The following is a 26,313-nucleotide window of genomic DNA, read 5'->3' as shown; positions in this document are numbered from 1 at the left end:
TTATAAACAAAAAGCTTTAAAAACATTAACTTTACATTTTTCCTATAAAATAGTACAAATATACTTAAGTACAATAGCATCTAGTCCAAAACAAAACATATTCATCAAAAGAAAGATGAAGAGATGCAAAGGGAGAAAACTCACACAGCTTATAGGTTCAACTGATTAAAAACAAAGAGCAATAGTGACTCGGTCTTAACTAAGGAAAGAGAAGAAAGTGATCCTGATTGAGCTCTCTCTAGTTCTTAGGCTACCCTTAATGTTATTCAGTATATGGTTCATCAACTGGCATATATTGGGCACTTACTGAATGTACAGCAGAAGCAAGATGAGAAAGGAAAACTATCATTTTTAACTGCGTTAGAAAAAAAATTAGAGCCAGGTTAAACACACTGGCAAAATGTTGGGTGTGAGAAGAGCGTGCAGTAAACATTAAAATGAGGTTTGGACATTATTAGATCACATCCAACCTTATTTTCTTTTTTCCTTATTCCAAATAATAATAATAATAAAAAAGGTGGAGACAGAATTTGTGGTTCTGTTAAGAGACAGAGGGGAGGTCTTTATCTCAAAATGATTCATTATTCCCTATCATCAGGGAGATTCTGCAAGGAAAAGTAAAACCAAAAGAACATGGCAAAATATATACTAAAGTAGAAAATCCACTTTAATAAACGTGTTAAAGAGATATGAGGTTAACGATTGTGGATTTATCAGCAAAATCCCACAATAGGATATAGTTGGCCAGATTCTGTCAGCAAAATAAATTACAAAGTGGATTTAAAAATAAAGGATGTCCTCAAATATTTCAAATAAAGATGAATAGGCATTCGATCTTCTGTAGTGGGAGTAACAATACATGTGATAGCAATACTCTAAAAATCCAGAGGCAATGAAGTCAGTACACTAACACTATAGCCCTGTGGAGTACACTGAGCTTTGGGCCTTTTCTCCTAACTCCTTAAGGCATGATTTGCTCCTGGGAACTCAGAGAACACCTGGTAGAGAACCAGGAAAACTAAAATTGAGCCAAGGTTTTTGATCTAAAAATAGATTGGAGGGCTTCCCTGGTGGCATGGGGGTTAAGAATCCGCCTGCCAATGCAGGGAACATGGGTTTGAGCCCTGGTCCGGGAAGATCCCACATGCCGCGGAGCAACTAAGCCCATGTGCCACAACTACTGAGCCCATGTGCCACAACTACTGAAGCCCGTGCACCTAGAGCCCACGCTCCGCAACAAAAGAAGCCACCGCAATGAGAAGCCCGCTCTTGGCAACAGAATAGCCCCCGAATAGCCCCCAAATAGCAGCGAAGACCCAATGCAGCCAAAAATAAATAAATAAAATAAAATAAAATAAATAAAAAAATAAAAGCAGACAGGAAATGAGCAGAATCTCTTCCTGTATTTCCTAATTAATGGAAGCCCCTAGGGGCCTACTGTCATTTAGTAAACCAACCTACCAGATTCAAGAAAAATTTAATACTAAAGGATGATCTGGTATAACTCCTTTATAACAGATGGGAAACAAGCTTTAGAGAAATTAAGTGATTCACTCAAGATATCATTGCTAATCAATCTTAGTCTCTTGATTACTAGTCTAGTTCCCTTTCCACAATGTTTTCAAAAAATGAAAGCTGTAGGGCTTCCCTGGTGGCGCAGTGGTTAAAGAATCCGCCAGTCAAGGCAGGGGACACGGGTTTGAGCCCTGGTCCGGGAAGATCCCACATGCCGCGGAGCAACTAAGCCTGTGCGCCACAACTACTGAGCCTGCACTCTAGAGCCCGCGAGCCACAACTACTGAGCCCGTGTGCTGCAACTACTGAAGCCCATGCGCCTAGAGGCCATACTCCACAACGAAAAGCCACCGCAGTGAGAAGACTAGTCCCCACTAGCCGCCACTAGAGAAAGCCTGCGTGCAGCAACGAAGACCCAACACAACCAAAAAATAAAAAAATAAATAAAAATAAATAAATTAAAAAAAAGAAAGCTATTAATATAGCTACATAAGTAATTAAAAGTAATTTAAGAACTGTGTATCATAGCTTGAGACAAAGGAACCTGCATTCTAATAAATGCCATAAAAATACATAAAAGAGAGAGAGACTAATTTACTACCTTTTGTGATGTTTACATATTTTTTAAAATGTTAAAATCTATATTGGAGCTCTGAGGATACATGATGAAGCCAAAATAGTAGAAACAACATGACCCAGACAGAAAAAAAGCAAAGACTTGTCCCTCAAGAAAAATTTGTACAATTCATTTTAAACAAATTTATTCTTGCATATGTGGTAATAAACTAGCTTTGGACTTAATGGTCAATCTTGTATGTCAATAGGTTCAGATTTAATATCTCCATTAATAAATTTCCTTTCTATTACAGATACTGATAAAAGCAGGAATTTTGCTATGCTTCTGATCTCAGCTGCTATTCAGAAGTAAATTACAAAATACAACTGTAAAGCTTTATGTACTACGGGTAACTGAAAATGCATTTTAAGGAAAAATAAGATGACACAACAATACCTACAATTTTATATGTATCATTTTTCCAGACAGCAAGCTCCATTGTCAAAATAGCAAATACTGTCAATGTATACATACACAGACGAAAACAATTTCCTTCCATTAGTCAAATCACTATTGCAAGTAGGAAAGAATCTACAAACGTTACTTATAAAACATGCCTTACTGTTCTTTAGAGATGTAAAATAACCTTTAAAAATATAAAGAAAGGAGAATCTTTCAAGCAAGAGAGGATTTTTTTGTAACTTTCTTTTAAATGTGGGAGATTATGTGAGAGCCATCTCACATTCATTTGACTGATTTAGCGCTGGAGGTCAGGGGAAGCTAAACCTGCCAAGCTGAACACACTGCCAACAAAGGGTTAACATTTAATAATTTACTGAGAAGGATGAAGGAGGGAAAGAAGTCAAGACAAGAGGGGCTTTCCCAGTTCTGAACAGTTACTTTCCCCAGTCATGAACAAGGGAAAAAAGAATGAATTTCAACAAATATCAAAAGGAATTCAACTACAGAAAAGGGTTACCATGGATGGAGAGTTCATAGAGTAAAAAAGTCCCTTGAGAACAACACTGTCCCTCTAAGAAAGTTACCAAAAAATGGTTTAGATGCACTACAAATAATGCAAAGAGGCAGAAATATTAGTCCTTTAAATAATTAGTTCTTATTTTCAGGTACTCTTCCCTCTAGGAGTAGAAGGATTCAAGATAGGATAAATGACTCAAAATTTCTGCAATTAATCTATGATGAAAAAATCCAACAGCTATGAATGAGCAATATCAGAACTAGTCTCCTAAGGTGACTAGAGAATTTTTACTCTCAAAACATCTTAATTAGAAATTACAATAACAGAGCAAAATGACAACACTGGTATCAGTATTTATCTTGCTTAATACCCACGTTAGATATGGAGTCCATCATTTTCTAAACTTTGTCCTGTTGCTGCTCAGCCTGAGTGTGAGGTTATGTTGTCCTTCCCACTTCAGTCTCCAGGGGGTAGTCAGGCTCCAAGATAAAGGAACTAACTTTGAAGATATATACGGAATCTAGCCTTGAAGAAATGAAAGTGGTCAGATTCTAGGGCAAGGGCCAGAGGACCAGAAGTTGGGCCTGGGAACCTCACTCTTCCTTCCTTTTCTTTCAGACCATCCCCAGTCCTTCCAGACTAGGAGGACTCAAAGGTGACTTCTGGAGGGAGAATACAAAAGACCAAGATTAGAAGATAGTAAAATTGACCAATAATCAAGGAAATTGGTATTAAACCAAGCCATTTCAAAAAGGTTTTAAATAGGGAAAGGATGTGATTAGAATAGTTTCCAAAACTTTGCTTGATTTAAAATTAAAATTTTAACACAGCACATGACTCTCTGAGTTAGTTTTAAGACATAAACGAGTCTGATTTCCGATTCTGAAAATCATTAAAATAACAGTATTACACCGTATACTAAAAACATCCCAGTTGCGGGTGGAGTCAAGATGGCGGACTAGGAGGATGTGGAATTCATGTCTCCACACAACTAGGGGACCTACCAGGCACCGGTACGGGACCACGGACACCTAAGGGGAAGGGAAGAACTGTCAGCAACCAGGTAGGAAATGGGGGGTGTGAAGGGAGAGAAGAAGTGGAGGTGGGAGGGGACTGGCAACGTTGAGGGGCGGCTGGGGAAGGGGAAGGGATCCCACACCCGAAGGGGTAAGTTGGGGGACCAGAGGATCAAAAGGGAGTGTGGCCAGGTGTCCCCTGCCCACTTGGGCCCCCAGGAACCTGCTGAGATCGGGCCTGATCCTCTGCCCACCTAGGCCCCCTCCAGCCGTGCAGGTCCTGAGGGAGGGGGAGGGAGGGAATGGGGAGCAAAAGTAAAGGCTGGACCCTGAGGGGGTGCTGGGGGAGGGGAGGAGTTCCTACACCCAGCCAGACCCACCCATGGTTAGGGGTCCAGCAGCAATGGGGGGTTCCCTGGGGGAGATGGTGGGGGAGGGGCACGAAGGAACAGAAAGGAACGGGGCCAGCGCTTTCCCTGTCCACTTAGGCACCGGGGAGCCTGTTGGGCTCCTGGGCCTGATGTTCTGCCCTCGGAACCTCCCTCCTGCCCCACAGAACCCAAGTCCTGCCCCTACACCCCAACCCAGGGCCCCACCTCTACACTTGGAGACCCCATCCAACGTGCTGGGCCCAAGCCCCCCCCCCTCCGACACCCTCACCCAGGGCTCTACCTCCAAACCCTGGAACTCCACACTCCAGAGGCCCCCCTTTCCACGGCTGCCCCTCCCCTTCCGAGCAGGTCCTAAGCAGAGGCCCCACCCCACGCTTCAACGTCGCCCCCCACCACCCGCCTAGGTCCCGCCCCACCCTAAACCCTGCCCCTGCCTAAACTCCATCCCCATAGCCAAGGCTTTTTTTTTTCCCTTCTTTTTTCCTCATTTAGATTGGGGTTCTATTTTACCTTGCTGACTCGCTGTTGATTCATTTATATTTTTCCTAATAAATCTTTTATTTTTCTAATTTTCTTTCTTTCTTTCTTTCTTTTTTTTTGCGGTACGTGGGCCTCTCACTGTTGTGGCCTCTCCTGTTGCGGAGCACAGGCTCCGGACGCACAGGCTCAGCGGCATGTGGGATCTTCCTGGACTGGGGCACGAACCCGTGTCCCCTGCATCGGCAGGTGGACTCTCAACCACTGCGCCACCAGGGAAGCCCTATTTTATTCTTTATACTTTGTTATTGTCCTCTCCTTTTGGCTTGTTTCTCCCTGCCCCACCCCCCACTTTATTTTTCTTTTTTCTGTTGTGGTTTTATTTTACCTTGTTGCTGTTGTTTCAATTATATTTTTATTTTTCCTAATATATATTTTATCTTTCTAATTTTATTTTTTATTCTTTCATATTGTACTACACCTTTTTTTTGTTTGTTTGTTTCTTTTCTGCCATGCCATGAAGCTTGCGGGATCTCGGTTCCCAGGCCAGAGGTTGGGCCTGAGCTCCTGTGGTGGGAGCTGCTAGTCCAAATTGCTGGACTAACAGAGAACCTCAGCCCCAGGTAATATTAACTGGAGTGAGGCCTCCTGGAGGTCCTACTCTCAGCACCAAGACCCGGCTCTATCCAACTGCCTGAAAACTCCAGTGCTGGATGCCTCAGGCCAAACAACCAGTAAGACAAGAATACAGCCCCACCCATCAAAAAAAAAAAAAAAGAAAGAAACGACAAAAGTATGTTACAGATGAAAAAACAAGGTAAAAACCTACAAGACCAAATAAGATGAAATAGGCAAACTACCTGACAAAGAATCCAGAGAAATGATAATGAAGATGATCCAAAATCTCAGAAACAGAATGGAGAAAACACAAGAAACATTTAACAAGGGTCTAGAAGAACTAAAGAGCAAACAAATGGTGATGAACAACACAATTACTGAAATTAAAAATACTCTAGAAGGAATCAATAGCAGAATAACTGAGGCAAAAGAATGGATAACTGAGCTGGAAGATACAATGGTGGAAATAACTGCCAGGGAGCAGAATAAGGAAAAAAGAATGAAAAGAATTTAGGACAGTCTCAGAGACCTCTGGGACAACACTAAACGCACCAGCATTCGAATTACAGGGGTCCCAGAAGAAGAAAAGAAAGGGTCTGAGAAAATATTTTAAGAGATTATAGTCGAAAACTTCCCTAACACGGGACAGGAAATAGTCAATCAAGTCCAGGAAGCGCAGAGAGTCCCATACAGGATAAACCCAAAGAGAAACACACCGAGACACATATTAATCAAACTATCAATAATTAAATACAAAGAAAAAATATTAAAAGCAGCAAGGGAAAAGCAGCAAATAACATGCAAGGGAATCCCCGTAAGGTTAACAGCAGATCTTTCAGCAGAAACTCTGCAAGCCAGAAGGGACTGGCAAGACATATTTAAAGTGATGAAAGGGAAAAACCTACAACCAAGATTGTTCAACCCAGCAAGGATCTCATTCAGATTCGATGGAGAAATTAAAACCTTTACAAACAATCAAAAGGTAAGAGAATTCAGCACCACCAAATCAGCTTTACAACAAATGCTAAAGGAACTTCCCTAGGCAGGAAACACAAGAAAAGGAAAAGACCTACAAAAACAAACCCAAAACAATTAAGAAAATGGTAATAGGAACATACCTATCGATAATTACCTTAAATGTAAATGGATTAAATGCTCCAACCAAAAGACACAGACTGGCTGAATGGATACAAAAACAAGACCTGGACATATGCTGTCTACAGGAGACCCACTTCAGACCTAGGGACACATACAGACTGAAAGTGAGGGGATGGAAAAAGATATCCATGCAAATGGAAATCAAAAGAAAGCTGGAGTAGTAATTCTCATATCAGACAAAATAGACTTTAAAATAAAGAACGTTACAAGAGACAAGGAAGGACACTACATAATGACCAAGGGATCAATCCAAGAAGAAGGTGTAACAATTGTAAATATTTATGCACCCAACATAGGAGCAACTCAATACATAAGGCAAGTGCTAACAGCCATAAAAGAAGAAATCGACAGAAACACAATAATAGAAGGGGATTTTAACACCCCACTTTCACCAATGGACAGATCATCCAAAATGAAAATAAATAAGGAAACACAAGCTTTAAATGACACATTAAACAAAATGGACTTAATTGATATTTATAGGACATTCCATCCAAAAACAAGACAATACACTTTCTTCTCAAGTGCTCATGGAACATTCTCCAGGATAGACCATACCTTGGGTCACAAATCAAGCCTTGGTAAATTTAAGAAAATTGAAATCGTATCAAGTATCTTTTCCGACCACAATGCTATGAGACTAGATATCAATTACAGGAAAAAAAAAACTGTAAAAAATACAAACACATGGAGGCTAAACAATACACTACTGAATAACCAAGAGATCACTGAAGAAATCAAAGAGGAAATCAAAAAATACCTAGAAACAAATGACAATGGAAACACGATGACCCAAAACCTATGGGATGCAGCAAAAGCAGTTCTAAGAGGGAAGTTTACAGCAATACAATCCTACCTCAAGAAACACCTCAAAAAAAAATACCTAACCTTACACCTAAAGCAATTAGAGAAAGAAGAACAAGAAAACCCCAAAGTTAGCAGAAGGAAAGAAATCATAAAGATCAGATCAGAAATAAATGAAAAAGAAATGAAGGAAACAAGAGCAAAAATCAGTAAAACTAAAACCTGGTTCCTTGATAAGATAAACAAAATTGATAAACCATTAGCCAGACTCATCAAGAAAAAAAGGGACAAGACTCAAATCAACAGAAATAGAAATGAAAAAGGAAAAGTAACAGCTGACACTGCAGAAATACAAAGGATTGTGAGACATTACTAAAAGCAACTATATGCCAATAAAAGAGACAACCTGGAAGAAATGGACAAATTCTTAGAAAAGTACAACCTTCCAAGACTGAACCAGGTAGAAATAGAAAATATAAACAAACCAATCACAAGCACTGAAATTGAAACTGTGATTAAAAAATCTTCCAACAAACAAAAGCACAGGACCAGAGGGCTTCACAGGAGAATTCTATCAAACATTTAGAGAAGAGCTAACACCTATCCTTCTCAAACTCTTCCAAAATATAGCAGAGGGAGGAACACTCCCAAACTCATTCTACAAGGCCACCATCACACTGATACCAAAACCAGACAAAGATGTCACAAAGAAAGAAAACTACAGGCCAATATCACTGATGAACATAGATGCAAAAATCCTCAACAAAATACTAGCAAACAGAATCCAACAGCACATTAAAAGGATCACACACCATGATCAAGTGGGGTTTATCCCAGGAATGCAAGGATTCTTCAACATATGCAAATCAATCAATGTGATACACCATATTAACAAATTGAAGAATAAAAACCATATGATCATCTCAACAAATGCAGAAAAAGCTTTCAACAAAATTCAACACCCATTTATGATAAAAACTCTACAAAAAGTAGGCAAAGAGAGAACCTAACTTAACATAATAAAGGCCATATATGACAAACCCACAGCCAACATTGTTCTCAACGGTGTAAAACTGAAACCATTTCCTCTAAGATCAGGAACAAGACAAGGTTGCCCACTCTCACCACTATTATTCAACATAGTTTTGGAAATTTTAGCCACAGCAAGCAGAGAAGAAAAAGAAATAAAAGGAATCCAAATCAGAAAAGAAGACGTAAAACTGTCACTGTTTGCAGATGACATGTACTATACATAGAGAATCCTAAAGATGCTACCAGAAAACTACCAGAGCTAATCAATTAATTTGGTAAAGTAGCAGGATACAAAATTAATGCACAGAAATCTCTTGCATTCCTATACACTAATGATGAAAAATCTGAAAGACAAATTAAGGAAACAATCCCATTTACCATTGCAACAAAAAGAATAAAATACCTAGGAATAAACCTTCCTAAGGAGACAAAAGAGCTGTATGCAGAAAACTATAAGACTCTGATGAAAGAAATTAAAGATGATACAAACAGATGGAGAGATATACCATGTTCTTGGATTGGAAGAATCAACATTGTGAAAATGACTATACTACCCAAAGCAATCTACAGATTCAGTGCAATCCCTATCAAACTACCACTGGAATTTTTCACAGAACTAGAACAAAAAATTTCACAATTTGTAATGGAAACACAAAAGACCCCAAATAGCCAAAGCAATCTTGAGAAAGAAAAACGGAGCCGGAGGAATCAGGCTCCCTGACGTCATACTACACTACAAAGCTACAGTAATCAAGATAGTATGGTACTGGCACAAAACCAGAATATAGAACAATGGAACAGGATAGAAAGCCCAGAGATAAACCCATGCATATATGGTCACCTTACCTTTGATAAAGGAGGCAAGAGTACACAAAGGTTGGAGAAAATACAGCCTCTTCAATTAAGTGGTGCTGGGAAAACTGGACAGCTACATGTAAAAGAATGAAATTAGAACACTTCCTAACACCATACACAATAATAAACTCAAAATGGATTAAAGACCTAAATGTAAGGCCAGACACTGTAAAACTCTTAGAGGAAAACATAGGAAGAACACTCCATGACATAAATCACAGCAAGATCCTTTTTGACCCACCTCCCAGAGAAATGGAAATAAAAACAAAAATAAACAAATGGGACCTAATGAAACTTAAAAGCTTTTACACAGCAAATGAAACCATAAACAAGACTAAAAGACAACTCTCAGTATGGGAGAAAATATTTGCAAACAAAGCAACTGACAAAAGATTAATCTCCGAAATATACAAGCAGCTCATGCAGCTCAATATCAAAAAAAACAAACAGCCCAATTCAAAAATGGGCAGAAGACGTAAATAGACATTTCTCCAAAGAAGATATACAGATTGCCAACAAACACATGAAAGGATGCTCAACATCACTAATCATTAGAGAAATGCAAATCAGAACTACAATGAGGTATCACCTCACACAGGTCAGAATGGCCATCATCAAAAAATCTACAAACAGGGCTTCCCTGGTGGCGCAGTGGTTGAGAGTCCGCCTGCCAATGCAGGGGACACGGGTTCGTGCCCCGGTCCGGGAGGATCCCACATGCCGCGGAGCCGCTGGGCCTGCGCGTTCGGAGCCTGTGCTCCGCGGTGGGAGAGGCCACAACAGTGAGAGGCCCACGTACCGCAAAAAAAAAAAAAAAAAAAAAAAATCTACAAACAATAAATGCTGGAGAGGGTGTGGAGAAAAGGGAAGCCTCTTGCACTGCTGGTGGGAATGTAAATTGATACAGCCACTATGGAGAACAGTATGGAGATTCCTTAAAAAACTAAAAATAGAACTACCATACAACCCAGCAATCCCACTACTGGGCATATGCCCTGAGAAAACTATAATTCAAAATGAGTCATGTACCACGGTGTTCATTGCAGCTCTATTTACAATAGCCAGAACATGGAAGCAACCTAAGTGTCCATCAACAGATGAATGGATAAAGAAGCTGTGGTACATATATACAATGGAATATTCCTCAGCCATAAAACGAAACGAAAATGAGTTATTTTTAGTGGGGTGGATGGGCCTAGAGTCTGTCATACAGAGTGAAGTAAGTCAGAAAGAGAAAAACAAATACCATATGCTAACATATATATATGGAATCTAAAAAGAAAAATGGTTCATGAACCTAGGGGCAGGATAGGAATAAAGATGCATTTGTAGAGAATGGACTTGAGGACACGGGGAGGGGGAAGGGGAAGCTGGGATGAAGTGAAGAGTAGCACTGACATATATACACTACCAAACATAAAATAGATAGCTTGTGGGAAGCAGCTGCATAGCACAGGGAGATCAGCTCAGTGTTTTGTGACCACCTAGAGGGGTGGGATAGGGAGAGTGGAAGGAGGACGCAAGAGGGAGGAGTTAAAGGGATATATGTATATGTATAGCTGATTCACTTTGTTATACAGCAGAAACTAACACAACATTGTAAAGCAATTATACTCCAATATAGATGTTAAAAAAAATTAAAAAATAAAAATATCCCAGTTAAATTTTCTTAGGAGAAGGGAGGTTAGGTCCTATGATGGATATGGTGGGCTGGTTTGTTCAGCGTCTATACTACATTCCTTCCTAGTATGACTCCTGTATTAAAGGGATGGAAAGGCTAAATGTGATATTTTCCAAATTATCTTGCAGCTAGGGTTCTAGATATAAATGAGGGTTCCCAATTTGGAAGGAAGCAGAGATTCACTTCTTGCTGACCTTTTTTTTTTTTTTGCTGGTAAACAAAGCTGTGGATGCAAAATGTTTCTAAAGCAGTATTCCAATATGTATTCTCCAGCTTACCAGTAAGGCAGAGGCAGTTGTGGAAGAGACAGTGGACAGTTAACCTGAAATACACTGCACAGGCTTAGTAGAGGTCAAATGGTAGATGGCAAGGAAACATATTGCAGGTTAAAAAGCTAATGACCCATTCCAGCCAAATGGCAAAACATTTTAAAAAACTACTGCCACTGTAATATTTGTACCTTGAAAGACAAACCATGTGCCTAACAAGCTTTCAGCTCTGCAAAAGAAGGGTGTCTCTGCCTGTGGCCTGAGATTCCAGCTGACTGAAAATGGTAATGGGCGGGGGGCGGGGGGAGCAGTGTTCTCATGGCTGGAAAAGCCAAAAGGCAGGAAATAAGCTGGCGGCCTGAAGCCTTTCCGAAGACCCTCCTTCAAAATAATGGGAACCAGTCCAGCTGCTAAGATCTAATTAAGGGTGATACGTTTCCACCCAAGCCTCTTATTGCAGATGATGCCATGAAGTTGAAAAAGTCCAAAACAGAACCAGTATACAATCTACAGACTTCGGATTTAAGAGCTTGGTCTAAATGTACTCTTTAACTGTGGTTACTTGTATATGAAACTGCCTACAAGCAAACAGACTGGAAATCTACTACATTTCAGGGAACTACACTGCTAAAGAAACCAATACCCTGCAAAAACTCATATTCAACCTTTAAAGCAACTCTTCGGTCCACAACCTACACCAGCAGGAATCAGGCTGTGAAAGGTATGCAGTCCCCAAGAAAGGTATACTTTAAAACCCATTTCATATGAGGCAATGGAGTGCTAAGAGATGAAGAATAAGTTCTCAGAGGGCAAAACCAAAGGTCGTGGATGACAATGGATAAGAGTTAATCCTAGAGAATAGAATAGGGGCTACAAAATAAGTTAACCAAGGAAGTCTTCTTGAAGGAAGACTTTACAAGAAACAGATGGCACATTCAAAAGGGATAACTGAAAAGAGTTTAATGAAATGACCATTTATTTACCAAGGCATAAGAAGGGTTGAGGCAACCAATAGGGGATAGTGAAGCACCCAGGGACTAGCAACAGCCGGAACTTATTATCTTCCACAGGCCTAAAGGTCAAAGGAAAGAAGCAGTGTCACTGAAGCCCTGTAAGAGATGAAGTTAGGGCTTCCTTGGTGGCGCAGTGGTTGAGAGTCCGCCTGCTGATGCAGGGGACACGGATTCGTGCCTCGGTCCAGGAAGATCCCACATGCCGCGGAGCGGCTGGGCCCATGAGCCATGGCCGCTGAGCCTGCGCGTCCGGAGCCTGTGCTCCGCAACGGGAGAGGCCACAACAGTGAGAGGCCCGCGTACCGCAAAAAAAAAAAGAAAAAAAAAAAGAAGAGATGAAGTTAAAGGAGTCCCCCAAGAAGACTTGCGCCTTTAGGTACAGGAACACAATCACTACCAAATGGTAGCCCTGCTGGGAGGGAACTAGGAAAATAAATATCTCTCCAGTGCTTTCTCTTCTACCCTCTTGCTATATGTTTGTGTCCTCCCAAAATTCATATGTTGAAACCTAATCCCCAATGTTATCAGTATTTGGAGCTGAGGGCTTTGAGAGGTGCTTAGGTCATGTGGTTGGACCCCTCAAGAATAGAATCAGTACCCTTATAAAAGAGATCCCAGAGAGTTCCCTCACCCCCTCTGCCATATGAAGACACAGGGAAAAGACAGTCATTTATGAACCAGGAAGTGGGTTCTCATCAGAACTCAACCATGCTGGCACCCTGAATCTTAGGTTTCCCAGCCTCCAGAACTGTGAGAAATAAATTTTTGTTGTTTATAAGCCACCCAGCCTATGGCATTTTGTTATAGCAGCCTGAACAAATTAAGATACCTCTGATTTAAGAGATCTTTCTCATTAGCTGAACCTAAATGGAATCCATAGGACACGGAAATACAGGTGATGCGTTCCATAATGATCAGGGTAGAACTACGGGTCTGGAGGAGCACATGAAGAAAAATCATCACTAACAATAACATCAATCCCTTGCCCATACCCCTATTAAATCACCTATTAAGAACAAATCACAAAGGAAATTACAAAATTGTGACACAAACCACATTTCAAAACTCATGAAATACAGCCAATGCAGCACTTATAGGGAAATTTATAACCTTACAAATTAGTTTTAGTACTTAAGTCTTTAACTCAAAAAGCTAGAGGGCTTCCCTGGTGGCGCAGTGGTTGAGAGTGTGCCTGCCGATGCAGGGGACACGGGTTCGTGCCCCGGTCCGGGAAGATCCCACATTCCGCAGTGCGGCTGGGCCTGTGAGCCATGGCCGCTGAGCCTGCGTGCCCGGAGCCTGTGCTTCGCAATGGGAGAGGCTACAGCAGTGAGAGGCCCGCGTACCGCAAAAAAAAAAAAAAAAAAAGAGAAGCCATGAATAACATAAGTAATAAGACCTAATTAGGTCACTTACATTAAGTCATTTAATACTCACAACTGCTCTATGAGATTGATACTGTCATTTCTACTTAATATTGAGAAAACTGAAACACAGAGAAGTTAAGTAAACTGCTCAAAATCACACTAACTATTATGTACTGGAGCTAGGATTTCCCATGCTGTCCAACTCGAGTCTGTTCCTTTGACAACTGTATTACACTCCCTTTCAGAATAAAAAAAGACTATCAAAATATCCCCCCAAATAGAAAACTGGAACTAAGCAATAACCATAAAAGAAAAGGAACCAATGGACATCATCCATTCCCCATATCCCCAGCAAAGGCCTAGACCAGGGGTCCCCAACCCCCAGAGCCGCAGACCAGTACCGGTCCGTGGCCTGTTAGGAGCTGGGCTGCACAGCAGGCGAGTGAGAGAAGCTTCATCTGCCGCTCCCCATCACTCGCATTACCACCCGCACCATCGCCACACTTCATTCCCCACCCCACCCCTACTCCCCCCACCCTGCCCTGTCGCCCGGTCTGTGGAAAAACTGTCTTCCACGAAACCGATCCCTGGTGCCAAAAAGGTTGGGGACTGCTGGCCTAGACAGTTTAAGGGCCAATTTTAGCTATGCCCTCAAGGAATAGATCATTCCTGAAAGGTAGCAGAATATGTCCCCCCAAAATTATGTCATTGGGCATATTGATTATTTTGAGCTGTAGGCACTTGAAAAACAGCACATGAAGGGGAAAACTTTCTCTGAACTCTCCCCCTTATTCTGCCTAAAGACAAATCTTCCAAAAGGAATTCAATTATCATAAATCCCTTCCCTGGGAGTTTCATCAACTAGAGAAGATTGAGTCATCACAGGAGAGGAGGCTACACCCAGACAAATTTTGTCGTATCTCCCATCTGTTCTTCTAAGGGTCCATTTATCTTTCCTAAGTAAACATTTACTCTTCCCTAAGAGGTCTACACCCCCTCCCCCCCATATAGATGCTATCTGAGCCTGAATTCCAAGCCATCGAGTGTTAGATTCCCCTGGGTATCGACAAAGATTCTTTCTTTAATCAAACTTTAGTCAGGCTCCTGAAATTTCTCCTAGGCCTACCTGTGCACTTCCTTGCAAAATCTAGTTTTAACAAGAACCCTGGTATGCCAGTTTAGCAAGCGTCTCCCATCCGCCACAACTGATCACCCTCAATATTGGGTTCCTCATCTTCTACCATTCCCCTAGGTGTAATCATGCCCCATAGGGGTAACAGAAGCTAGTGACTAATAGAGATTCTTGAGCTTGTCTTACAGAACAACAGATAAGGGAACAGCTTGTTAAAACCTCTCTGCTTATAAACTGCCTTCACTGATCAGCTTGCTTTAGTTTTTTCCCCTCTCCTTAACTGCATACCCTCCAAGCTTCACATAGCTTAGGTAATACACCACAAGACACCTTAACCACCCCACAGATAACACCTCGGATGTATGGGGTTGCTATGGTAATGGGGGCAGAGACTTAAGTTGTTTTTTCGGAACTTAGAGTCAGCTCTTGTTCAGTTCGAGCTAAGACTGGTTGGGACCACGGGCCCTAACACTGGGCCTGCACAGGTGTTGGATGAATGCTCTTTTGTTGTCAGAGGGCCAAAACCTCCACCCCCAAATCATGCTAAGCACCTCCATTTTTTAACATGCATCCCTGGAAGAAGCATGTAACCAAGATGTATCTGCACAGAACACCGACTACCTCACTTTTCCCCTACCTCCAATCACCTTTCCTCACACCTAAGACCACCCTGATCCTTTACCCCATAAATATCCCACCTTTGGGAGGGTGGATTTCAGACTTGTTCTCCTCCCTTGGCTGCTTTGTGAATAAACTCTCTCTGCTGCAAATCTTGGTGTCTGAGGTAACAGAGGTAATGTCTGACTACCCTAGCCTGTCTTCACCAAGAATCCCGTTATATTGGTTTAGCCAAAACCTCTCCTGACCCCGTGTTTCCTCTTAGTAATTAAATTCCCATTTATCCATGCTGTATTTGCAATAGAACCCAGTTCTATACTGAGGTCTCTTTCCCCCTATTGTATGTCCTGAATAAAATACGTTTTAACTGCCTTAACTACTGTCTAGCTCTGTTTTGTTTTGTTTTTTTAAACAGTATCTCCCATGTATATATGCAGTATACGTGTTGTTAAAAACAGGACAACAGGCCCCAAACGGAGTCACTTATACTAAGATCCACCTTACCAAATCAAGACTTAATTACACTTTTGGCCTTTCCAAGAAATGTAACTGAACAGGACCTGTGGAGCCTTCCCAGGACAGAGCCCCTCCCCCATATCTTCTGCTGTAGCTCCTCTTAGAAGTGCCAAGATAACAGTATTTCATGCATATTTCCTGAGCTTTTCAGATGCTAAAACCACCACCACATAGAAGAAATTAGCTACTTGATGATCATGAGCCTGTAGCCCCCAGACCTACTGGTACCTAAGGATTGATAATGTTAACTGCCCTGTTACCTCAAGATCAACCAATCAGAGAATTGTGCATGAACTGAGATGCCAGCACATACCCTGGGATGCCCCTCCCCTCCCCTGACCTTTAAAAATGCTTTGCTGAAACCTTCAAGGAGTTAGGGGGTTTTTTTGGGCACGAGCCACCTGTTCTCCTTGCATGCCCCTGCAACAAAGCTTTCTCTGCTCCAAACTTCGACTTTTCGGTTTGTTTGGCCTTACTGGGCGTCAGTCACAGGAACCTGCGTTCGGTAACAGAAATAGAATCTTAAGCCAGTCAGTCAGGAACTACCCAATCAACACTAGTGAGGTAATCTGCCTGACAGACCCGTGCCATCCCCTAAAAGAATGTGACCTTGACACAAACAATCCACTCTTTTTTTTAAATTTATATTTTTATACAGCAGGTTCTTATTAGTTATCTATTTTATACATATTAGTGTATATATGTCAATCCCAGCCATAAAAAGGAATGACATTGGGTCATTTGTAGAGACGTGGATGAATCTAGAGACTGTCATACAGAGTGAAGTAAGTCAGAAAGAGAAAAATATCATATATTAATGCATATTTGTGCAACCTAGAAAAATGGTACAGATGAACCGGTTTGCAGGGCAGAAATAGAGACACAGATGCAGAGAACAAATGTATGAACACCAAGGGGGGAAAGTGGCAGGGGTGGGTGGTGGTGGTGGGATGAATTGGGAGATTGGGATTGACCAATCCACTCTTTGCTAGCCTAACTTCCTTGTCCCACTCCCTTCTGCCTACAAGTCTTTCATCTTTTACAGATCCTGGGAAGAAGATCCTTTCTGTCTGCTGGATGGGACGCTGCCTAATTCATGAATCGTTGAAGAAAACCAGTAAGATCTTTTAAATTTACTCCAGTTGAATTTTGTTTCCTAACAATGTTAATAAACTTTTGTTTTTCTTTTGTTAATCTATCTTTTATGACAGGGGTCTCAGCCAAGAACTCGAAAGGTAGAGGGAAAATTGTTTTTCCTCCCCTGTATTCCCAGTTTGTAAAATCAGTCCTAGAGCACAGAAAGTGATGGGAAGCTGCTTGACTCATTTAGAAGGCAAGCAATAAAAATGCTATTGGAATATTCAATACTGTAAAGATGTCAGGTCTCTCCAAATTAATCCATAGATTCAAAGCAATTCCAATCAAATCTTGGTAGTTTCCTTTTTCTAAAGTGAAAATGATAGGCTGATTCTAAAATTCATTCAGAAATACAAAGGGCTAAAAATAGCCAAAGCAATCTTGAAGGAAAATAAAGCTGGCTGGTTTTATTCTATCAGACACTAGTATGTATTATAAAGTTAAAAAGTAATTAAAATAATGTCGTATAGGCACAAGAATGATCAAATTAACCAATGGAAAAGAGAATACCCAAAAATAAGGCCACACATACAAGGTATCCTGATTTATCACAAAGGCAACATTGTAGTTCAGCGAGGAAAGGATGGTCTATTCAGAAAATGCCAGGCTAGGACTTCCCTGGTGACGCAGCGGTTAAGAATCTGCCTGCCAATGCAGGGGACACAGGTTCAAGCCCTGGTCTGGGAAGATCCCACATGCCTCGGAGCAACGAAGCCCATGTGCCACAACTACTGAGCCTGTGCTCTAGAGCCCGCAAGCCACAACTACTGAGCCCACGTGCCATAGCTACTGAAGCCCGTGTGCCCCGAGCCCGTGCTCCACAGCAAGAGAAGCCACCACAGTGAGAAGCCCGTGCACCGCAATGAAGAGTAGCACCCGCTTGCCACAACTACAGAAAGCTGGCGCGCAGCAATGAAAACCCAACACAGCCAAAAATAAATAAATTTATAAATAAATAAATAAAGTTGTTTCCTGAAGACGGAAATTCCTTCTTAAAAAAAAAGGAAAAAAAAAAAGAAAATGCCAGGTTAACTAGACATCCATGTGGGAAAAAAACATATGTTGACCTTTACTGATACCATACAAAAGTCAGTTCCAGACGGATAGCAGATCTAGAAGCAAAAGGTAAAATAAAGCTTTTAGAGAAAATAATCTTTGTCACCTTAGATCAGGCAAATATTTCTTTAAAGGCACTAACCATAAAAGAAAAAGGTTTACTTGGATTATGATAAAGTTAAGAGCTTCTGTTCATTGAAAGACACTATTAAGAGAGTGCCACACACCTCCTGAGATATTTGAGGTACACAGATCCAACAAAGGACTTATATCCAGTATATGTAAAGAACTCCTTCAAATCAGTAACAAGAAGAGATAATCCAAAAGGAAAATATGCAACAAACTTGAATTGGCTTCACTAAAGTGGATACAAAACTGGTCCTTAAACATATAAAAAGACTCCCCCTTTCCTTATCAGAGAAATGCAAATTAAAGACAAGAGGAGATACCAGTACACACCTACCAGAATGGTAAAAAGAGAAACTGAAATTAGCAAGTGTTGGTGAGGCTGTAGAGCAACTGGACCTCTCCTGTACTGCTGGTAGGAATATAAATTGGTACAACCACTTTGGAATAGTGTTTGGCAATATCTACACAGGTGAATGTATATATTTCCTATGACTTAGCAGTTCCACGTCTAAGTATATACTCAACAGAAATATGTTCAATAAGACATATATACTAAAAGGTTCATACTAGCACTGTTCATAATAGTCTCAAACTGGAAATCACCCGAAGACCATTAATAGTAGAGTGGATTTAAAAATGGTCATGCATTCACATGGAATACTACAGAGAAATAAAAAATGCTCACATGACCATATGGATGAATCTAACAAACAAAACCAGAGAGCAAAAAGTCAGAGCAAAAAGAGCATATACAAATGGAATTGCCCAGTGTGTAAACTATAAAAATAGACAAAAGGAATCTAAGTTAGTTATTACAAGTCTGAATTGTGGTTATCTTTGGGGTGGGGAGAAGTGACTGAAAGGGAGTAAAAGGGAGTTTCTGGTGTGCTGGTTGACGTTCAGTTTCTTAACATGGGTACTGGTAACATGGATGTATTCAACATGTGAAAATTCATCAATCTGCACATTTATGATTTGTGCACTTTTCTTACGAATATCATGCTGCAATAAAAATTAATGTATGTGACAAAAAGCAAATAAATTAAACTACAAACTAAAAAAAATTTCTAGAAGTATGGTACGGTTAAGTAACATATGAAAAACATATGCAAGGGACTTCCCTGGCGGTCCAGTGGTTGAAACTTCACCTTTCAATGCAGGGGTTGCAGGTTTGATCCCTGGTCAGGGAGCTAAGATCCCACATGCCTCACAGCCAGAAAACCAAAACATAAAACAGAAGCAATATTGCAACAAATTCAATAAAGACTTTACACCGGGTTCACATCAAAAAACAAACAAACAAAGTAAAACGTATGCAAGTCGTAAGAAGCTAACATCCAATAGTAAAATGAGCAAAAACTACAAAAAAATGCTCAAGAAAGAAATAAAAATATTCCCAGTAAATGTACAAAATGTAAATTAGAACAACAGAATGCTATTTTTCCTATAAAATTAACAAAGATTAAAGGAAACTAATAAGGTTGCTGCTGAGGATTTGGTGAAAATACTCCTAATGGAAACTTGAATAGGTATAACCTTTCTGCATAAGTCTTAAAAAATGTTCATATCCTTTGACCCACTAGTTTCCCTTCTAGAAATTACTATAAGGAAAAATCAGAGATGCAGTAAAAGATGGACTTATGGTCAGTGCTGATTACAATTGTATTTTGAAACAATATAACCAAGAATGGGAAAATAGTTATATTATGATACACATACATGATTGGATATTATGTTATTGTTTTCAAAGAGTAATGAATAGGAAAAGACTCACTGAAAAATACATATAAAATTCTATGTGGTATATTTTTTGTGTTTTAAAAAATATCAAACATACATTTGAATAGGAAAAAGTCTGTAAGAGCACATACTATAATGTTAATAGTGGCCATCTGTGGGTGGTAGGAAAATGAGTGATTTTAATTTTGTGGCTTGTTTTCTACAATGAAATGTTCTTTGAGCATGTATTACTATTATACTCAGATATCTAAGAATAGGGTAAAAAAGTATCCACCCACTTTCCTCTCTCTAGCAATCTAAGCAACATAGATTTTTGTCTCTTCTTCATCTCCCACATTCTATCTTGTAACTGTTTCCTCGATTTTACCTTAGAAGTATCTGTCCAAGCCATTATTCAATTATTTCTTCTCTCTTTTCCAGAACTCAGGCGCTTGCCTTCCCTGCTGACCTCCTCAAATCCAGGCACTCCCTTTTGGTAAAAGAGCCCTATCTTCCACTACTTCTTCATTCCAGCCCCATCAAACCACTTTATATAGCGACACTCCACACTCAAGTCCCTGAAAAATCTACACCAGGTACTTTCACACCTCCCAACCTTGAGATACTCTGTTCTCTTTCCTTATAATGCATTTTCTCCCTTCCATCTCTCTAAACATATTCACAGTTCAAGATCCACCTCCAATATCCATATACTGGGTGTAGTGTCTCCGAGGCCACAAGAACATACAGCGGTTTCCAAATCAATCCTCCAATGACAGTTTGTATATGTTTCAACATTTACCATTCTGTACTATTTATTGCGTAGCTCTCTGATGGTATGGAATGAGCCGTTTCTTTTAAATTTCTTAAAATCTTGTCGGATGAATGGATTTTAGTAAAGTATACATACATGCCTTATACAGGGGTGTGACTTTTCACCTGTGTCTGATAGACAAATGGCAACAAAAACACTAGACTGTTTTTTTGTTTTTGTTTTCATTCAAGATGGCAGAGAACGTCTTAAAATAGTCCCACACAAAAGCACTCACACCCGAGCCTCGAATCAGAAGAACTAGCTACACCTAGCGCAACAGCAAAGGACAAAAGAATTAGATGCTGAGATGCCCCGGCCCAAATCACCCACAGTAGGTCCCACACACAGATATTAAACCACGGTATAAGAAAACAAAAACAAAAACAAAAACTAGCACCTGCTGCCTCCATTCCGAGGGCCACGCCTCGACCACGAACTGTGACCTGGGGCATTTCTGGATACTGACCCGAACAAATCGGGGACTAAAAAGGGGGAGGCTAAATCGTACGGGTGAGTAGGAACAAGCAGGGTTCTAGTCCACCGGCCTGGCTGGGAATTCTGGGAGGGCCCGAGGCAGAGGCCGGGCGCGGCGAGAGAGCCTCAGGCTACACCTGTCAGGCTGCGTCCAACATTAGGCCCGGAAATTGCCGAGATTCGGTGACCGAGGCCGGCAGGAGCGTCACCCGATTCCTCGCCCCGGGATCTGCCTCTCGCCCGGCCTCCTCGCCTTCTCCCTCGTCCTAATCAAACAAAGGCAATTCACACGCACCGCCATTTTCCCCTTACCTCAAAAACCACCTCTTCGTCAAAATCCGGTGTCATCCTTCTCCGCCATGCCACCCGCCTCAGCACGATGGGAAATGAAGGCGGGAGAACCGGCTGCATGCGCCCAGGCGTCTGCTTCTGAAGGTCCCGTGAGTCCAGAAAACTACAATTCCCAGCATGCCTCACAGCTCACGCCCCTTTTTCTGGCCCGCTCATTGGCGCTGAGCTTGAACGTGTGGGCGGGAGGGGCGGGAACGGGCGGAAACTCGGGCCCCCTGATTGGAGGAGACTGGGGCTTTTGTCCGCTTTTTACAGCTGCGACTAGCAGGGGGCGCCTGGAGCTCTGATTTTTTTTTGGAGCTGGAGAAGGGCGCGCGCCGGCGAAGCCGCGGTGAGCACTGCTCGTGTGCGCGCGTGGCCGTCTGCCGGGAGCTCGGCTGGGCGGCGCTCGTGCCCGCCCGCCCGTCGCCGGCGGCTCGCGCCCGGGAGCGCCGCCGGGTCCCCGGAGCCGGCCGCGTCCTTTGTGCGGCGCTGGGGTTGCGCCTCGGGGCCGCGGGACGGAATGTGGGCTCTGCCGGGGCTTTTCTCTTCTGCCCAAACTGTTGAAACAATGGACTGTAAGGGGAGCGGGGATTGAGGGGGGCGAGCGGGGAAGCGAGCTGCACGGGGGAATCATGACTTCTGCCGCCGGTAAGTGACGGCGCTCGCGCTGCCGCTGGAAAGTTTGTAGCGAGCGCTGCAGGTCTTGGGCTCGGAGCAACTTTGTCCTCCTGGATGGGTTAGCGATATTCCCTCTACCTTTCCTCAGGACTGTGCGGAGGAGACGGTGTTTGCTGCCGGATTTTTTCGTCCCTTCGTGCCAAGAGGGGCTCTTTGGAAATAGTGTGTCTCTTGGGACCTCCTTTTAAAAGAAGACCGTGTTGGGGGCTCTTAGCGCCAGGTGAAACGGGAAATGTAAAGAGGGCGTTTACTTTTCTCTCCTAAAATTTGAGCGACTTTGCCTTTGCGTATGAAAATAGTTTAGATTCCCATGTTAAGAAATCAGTTATTCTAGGAAAGGGCAGTGTTCCCGGAGTGTTGAACTCGGCGACTAGGCTGAGTGGCTTTAACCCCTAATGTCGACTGGAAACCCTGACCCTTATTAAGTAAAGAGGTTTAGACATTTTTACTCCTGTTTTGGTGGTTTTCCCCCGGTTACCTGAGGAGCAGAGGAGTAGAATTGCCGATGCCAAGGTTTTGGTTCATCTTCATCCAATTTTTAATGGATTTTTCCCCCTATTTCTACCTGGTTAGTGTAGACAAAGCCTGATTTTTTGTCTGCCTCCTGTCGCCGTTTCCCTTTATCCAAATGGCAAAGCCTGTTGTATTACCTTTGTGTAGACTTTGAAGAATTCTGGACATTGTATTTCTAAACATTCTGAAGGAACAGTTCCTATTTTCCAAAATAATTACTAAAGTGGTGTTAAATTCACTTATAAGAACATAGGTTAATTTTTAAGCCAGAACTTAATAACGTATTCAGTATTAAGAAACATTTTTGCCCACGTTGTAATAAATAAGCTTTCATTAGACATTTTATAGTAAAATAGTGTAAAGCTTCACCACAGTTACTTCTAGAACCAGCATGTAAGTATCAGATTAAATTTTCTTAGCTTTTCTTGGCATTTATTTTAAATTCCTGCATCTTGTAACTGTCAAACAGCACTCTAAATATTCTGGTTTGTATTCTTTCTAAAGCCTAGATATATTGGAGGTTGTACGGCTAGGTGTAGTCAGATTACAACTAACGAGGCAAGAAGTTTAGCCAATAGGAATAAGAAAGCAAGGGATGAAATGTTCCCATAATAGTATTCCTGAGGAAGATGTTGTGGATCTTTCCTTTTTGATGCTATATGTGTGTGCAGGAGATATGTCATCGTGTACTGGGAATTATGTTATTTATAAACTCTCTTTTCCTTACCAGAGGGAGGCTTTCTACTTACTTGAGGTGAATTATTTTCATCCTAAATTTCTGTGCCTCACTTTAAGTTTTATTAAGGAACAAGTCTAATTTAATTTCAATTTAAAGTGGTTGGAGATTTTAAAATCCTTCCAGCCAACTTTAACTCTCCTCTCCAGTGTCAAACACATTTAAAATTCATACCTTATATGTATCAGTTTTCAGTTCCAGTCCTAACAGTTTATAATGAACCCATACAGAAGCATTTAATTCTACATTTAAATATGTAAACCGGATCTAGGTCTCAGTCTGGAATTTTATTATTCTTTCATTTGAATGACCCTCGAATAATGCAGACTATTTTTATATTTTATCAACTTTATAATTAAAGAAGTCCACAGACATTTTTGTGGTGTTTAAAAGAGGGACACTTCCTGTGTTTAGCTGAGTTAGTTGGTTTTTAGCACGGTTTGCTGAGAAGCATTAACTACTTTTTCATTCTCCCATCTGTTAAGATTTATTATTTTTTCTCATGTCTAAATGGAGAATATGGAAAAGAACTGGGGTTTTATTTGTATCCTATTCTTATAAAATTATGTGTTCATCATTCTTACAAGCTGTTTATGATGCTCTTTGGAACAGTATTCAGAATTCATTAAAACTTTAGGAATGTTATTTGAAGTTGGGGGAGGGGATGTTTGTTTACAGGGACTCTAATCTGTGGTATTTGGGATGGTTGGCTTAATTTAAGGCAATAAGAAAAATGTAGAACATCTAAGATATATGTATCCTGAAGAAGAGCTTGCTTTGTTTTTCTGTGTCTGTGAAAGAGTAGGCCCACAATAGAGATTTTAGAATTATTCTAATCAGTATATGAAAAAAGGAGAGATAATTATAGAAATATATTTCATATATTTTTGAACATGTACAGGTCTCGGTGTACATGTGCTGTGCTTTGCTTTTTGGCTGGTCCAATAGCTAAGAAAGTGTTGCACGTGGACCGCCGCCATCTGTGTGTAATAGATGATGAGTGTGTTTGTAATTGTTAGTAAAATGGTACTAGTGCTTTACTTTCTTACCTTATTTTTCCCTGGAGCCAAACAGCTGTGTAAATAAAAAATTTGCTGCTATGCTCTAAAAAGCTTTGGGTCTGACTGTTGATACAGTATTAATATCCAAAGGTGCTGGATCCATTTCCAAACATCGTGCACTTATTTCAAGAGTTTGACATTGGAGCAGACCGTAATATAAAGGCTTGTTATTTTTTGAGCTGTGTTTCTTTCAAAATAGAGCCACTAAAACATAAAGAAATAATTTTAAAATAAAAAAAATAATAATGATGAAGGACTTCAAATATTGCTATTCTATGACTTAGTTGAACACTTGTTCCTACTAATAATTAAGAACTTAGGGACTTCCCTGGTGGCACAGTGGTTAAGAATCCACCTGTCAATGCAGGGGACACTGGTTCAAGCCCTGGTCTGGGAAGATCCCACATGCTGTGGAGCAACTAAGCCCGTGGCGCCACAACTACTGAGCCTGCACTCTAGAGCCCACAAGCCACAACTGCTGAGCCCACGTGCCACAATTACTGAAGCCCGCGCGCCTAGAGCCCGTGCTCCACAACAAGAGAAGTCACCACAATGAGAAGCCCGCACACCACTAAGAAGAATAACCCCCCCCAAAAAAAGAAGAATAACCCCCACTCTCCGTAACTAGAGAAAACCTGTGAGCAGCAACGAAGACCCAACGCAGCCATAAATAAATAAATTTTAAAAAAGAAGAACTTATTCAGTAATCCTATTGAAGTTGATTCCTGTTAACTTTTCAAAATATTCTACATTTAAGTGGATATTGATTTCTATTTAAAGAAATATCTTGTTATTGAGATATAGTAAAGACTATGCGTATGTGGCAGCTCTGACTGTTCCCAGGCTCTATGTTTAGCATTGGGGATACAGCAAAGAGACAAAGTACCTGCCCTCCTGGAGCTTGCCTTCTAGTGGTGAAGACAGAGGGAGGTACACGGAAGAAAAATCACACAGGGCAAAGTGGCTAGAGAATCTAAGGGTTCTCCTGAAGCAGATATCTCCTGAAGTTATCATCTCAGAATCATTTAGGCTTTATAGATCTGTTCAGCTCCCTCATTTGCAAGTAAGGAAACTGAGGCAACCAGTTCTCCACAGAGGCACACCCAGTTATGTTATTGGCCTCCTCCAATACACGGTTAGCTAAGCCAAAGCTCGCAGTTCTTTGTTTAATTCAGTGAGTATGTGTTGAGGCAGTTAGGTACATGATACGCTATATCTGTTGGTAATTGACCATAATTCATATAGTTAATTGAATTTCTAGGACACTAAGAACAGAGATTTATGAAAAATGATTGAACTAAAATAGCAAAAATTGGTTGGGTAAATGACCCTGAAGCTTTTGAAAAGGCTCTAAGATTCAGAAAGTAAAAGATTAATGAGACAGGGTTTTTTTTGTTTGTTGTTTTTAGTTTTGGTAAAATACACCTAACATAAATTTACCATCTATACTATTTATTTTATTTTATTTATTTTGGCTGTGTTGGGTCTTCGTTTCTGTGCGAGGGCTTTCTCTAGTTGTGCGAGTGGGGGCCACTCTTCATCGCGGTATGCGGGCCTCTCACTGTCGCGGCCTCTCTTGTTGCGGAGCACAGGCTCCAGACGCGCAGGCTCAGTAGTTGTGGCTCACGGGCCCAGTTCTTCCGCGGCATGTGGGATCCTCCCAGA

The 26,313-nt window shown here is 41.2% G+C and overlaps 2 protein-coding genes across 15 annotated transcripts in view; one reads left to right on the top strand and one right to left on the bottom strand.

The window, feature by feature from the left end:
• The window catches only part of VEZT (vezatin, adherens junctions transmembrane protein), a 74,892-nt gene extending 53,107 nt beyond the window's left edge, over positions 1–21,785 (bottom strand). For 7 of the 13 annotated variants that reach the window (XM_027107216.1, XM_027107218.1, XM_027107223.1 and 4 more), the window contains exon 1: positions 21,640–21,755. In XM_027107216.1, the coding sequence (XP_026963017.1) occupies positions 21,640–21,738 (99 nt within the window). In that variant the 5' untranslated portion in view covers positions 21,739–21,755. Of the gene's footprint in view, positions 1–3,424; positions 3,713–9,393; positions 9,426–21,639 lie in introns of those variants that run through there. The other 6 variants (XM_027107224.1, XM_027107222.1, XM_027107221.1 and 3 more) reach the window with 4 other exon arrangements.
• A 288-nt stretch (positions 21,786–22,073) lies between these two features.
• FGD6 (FYVE, RhoGEF and PH domain containing 6) overlaps positions 22,074–26,313 on the top strand; it is a 109,484-nt gene continuing 105,244 nt past the window's right edge. Inside the window, exon 1 of one of the 2 annotated variants that reach the window (XM_027107214.1) lies at positions 22,074–22,308. In XM_027107214.1, the coding sequence (XP_026963015.1) occupies positions 22,293–22,308 (16 nt within the window). In that variant the 5' untranslated portion in view covers positions 22,074–22,292. The remainder of the gene's footprint in view (positions 22,309–26,313) is intronic. The other variant, XM_027107215.1, reaches the window with a different exon arrangement.

The sequence above is a fragment of the Aethalodelphis obliquidens genome, unplaced genomic scaffold, assembly GCF_003676395.1.
Source record: "Aethalodelphis obliquidens isolate GAN/ISIS:26980383/991018 unplaced genomic scaffold, ASM367639v1 scaffold8, whole genome shotgun sequence".
NCBI classification, from domain to species: Eukaryota; Metazoa; Chordata; class Mammalia; order Artiodactyla; family Delphinidae; genus Aethalodelphis; species Aethalodelphis obliquidens.
This window is presented reverse-complemented; position numbering and strand designations above follow the sequence as displayed.